General features: G+C 38.5%; 1 protein-coding gene across 1 annotated transcript; it reads right to left on the bottom strand.

Moving 5' to 3' along the window:
* On the bottom strand, positions 1–1028 carry LOC105636280 (RING/U-box superfamily protein). Its single transcript, XM_012219524.4, has one exon. The coding sequence runs from the start codon at positions 858–860 to the stop codon at positions 309–311; it is 552 nt and encodes a 183-aa protein (XP_012074914.1). The 5' UTR covers positions 861–1028; the 3' UTR covers positions 1–308.

The raw sequence follows: 1028 nt of genomic DNA, 5'->3' as shown, positions 1-1028 counted from the left end.
TGGTGCTAATTAGTATTTTATCACGATTAATTAATGAGAAAAATGCTACAAAGTTAAAGTAATTATACCCTAATTAAGGTTCATCTTCATCTTCTTCAACTTTTTTTTTTTTTGAGCAGTACATCTTCTTCAACTTGAAGACATTCAATTGGGCAAAATTCTTTGAAATCTAATCTAACCTAAGACTTGGTTTGTTGCAGATGCAATTAATTTTCATCTTCAAAATTCATTTACCTTAAAAGAACAAAGAAAAGATTCGAGTTGAACAAAGACCAAAATTAAACAAAAATCTAGCTAGCTAGATCTTATCAGACCAAATTACCCGCATCAGGCAGACCTTGATGGAGATCATTATCTCTAGTCGAAGAAGACGACGTCGTTGTTCTTGTAGTGGAACGTTTAACAGGAGGAACAGAAGCTCGACAGACGGGACAATTAGAATGAGAATTAAGCCACAAATTAATACAATCAAGATGAAAGCTATGTTTACAGGCGCTTAATTGCTTCACTTCTTCTCCGTCGTTAAAAACAGACAAACAAACAGGACACTCGCTTCCAATATCTTTTACGTGAGTCTCTTTTTGATATTTAAGATCGGAAACCACTTCTTTACTCTCAGTTGGATTCTCTCCGCCGCCGGTGGAAAATTCCTCGAAGCCACTTTGGCTCCGGCTCCGGCGACTCCGAAAAGGGCTGGGCGGGCACTTGATAGAGAAATAGAAGGTGTAGATCAAGGCGGGAATGGTGATGACTGCAATCAGAGCAAGAATGAATTCGAGAGGGGATAAATCGACTTTTCTAGGAGGACCAGGAAATGGTGGAGGTTGAGGAGCAAAGAAAATGGACGGTGAATTATCCATGAAAGTGAAGGAAGGTACTTTTTTCTCTTTTTTTTTTTTTTTTGGAATTTATTTAAGCAAGTGTTGGAGAGAGTGGCTGTGGCTGTGGCGGAGGTGGAGGTTTTGTCTTGGAACTTTAAGAGCAATAATTAAAAGAGGAAAGAGCTGGGAGAAGGTAAAAACGACAAA

Source organism: Jatropha curcas, chromosome 2 (genome assembly GCF_041381405.1).
Source record: "Jatropha curcas cultivar XTBG-Jc1 chromosome 2, XTBG_Jcur_1.0, whole genome shotgun sequence".
Classification (NCBI taxonomy): Eukaryota; Viridiplantae; Streptophyta; class Magnoliopsida; order Malpighiales; family Euphorbiaceae; genus Jatropha; species Jatropha curcas.
The sequence above is the reverse complement of the archived record's forward strand: the minus strand, read 5'-3'. Positions and strand labels throughout refer to the sequence as shown.

Coding starts and splice junctions, on each gene's coding strand:
- LOC105636280 (XM_012219524.4), bottom strand. CDS start 860: ATGGATAATTCACCGTCCATTTTCTTTGCTCCTCAACCTCCACCATTT.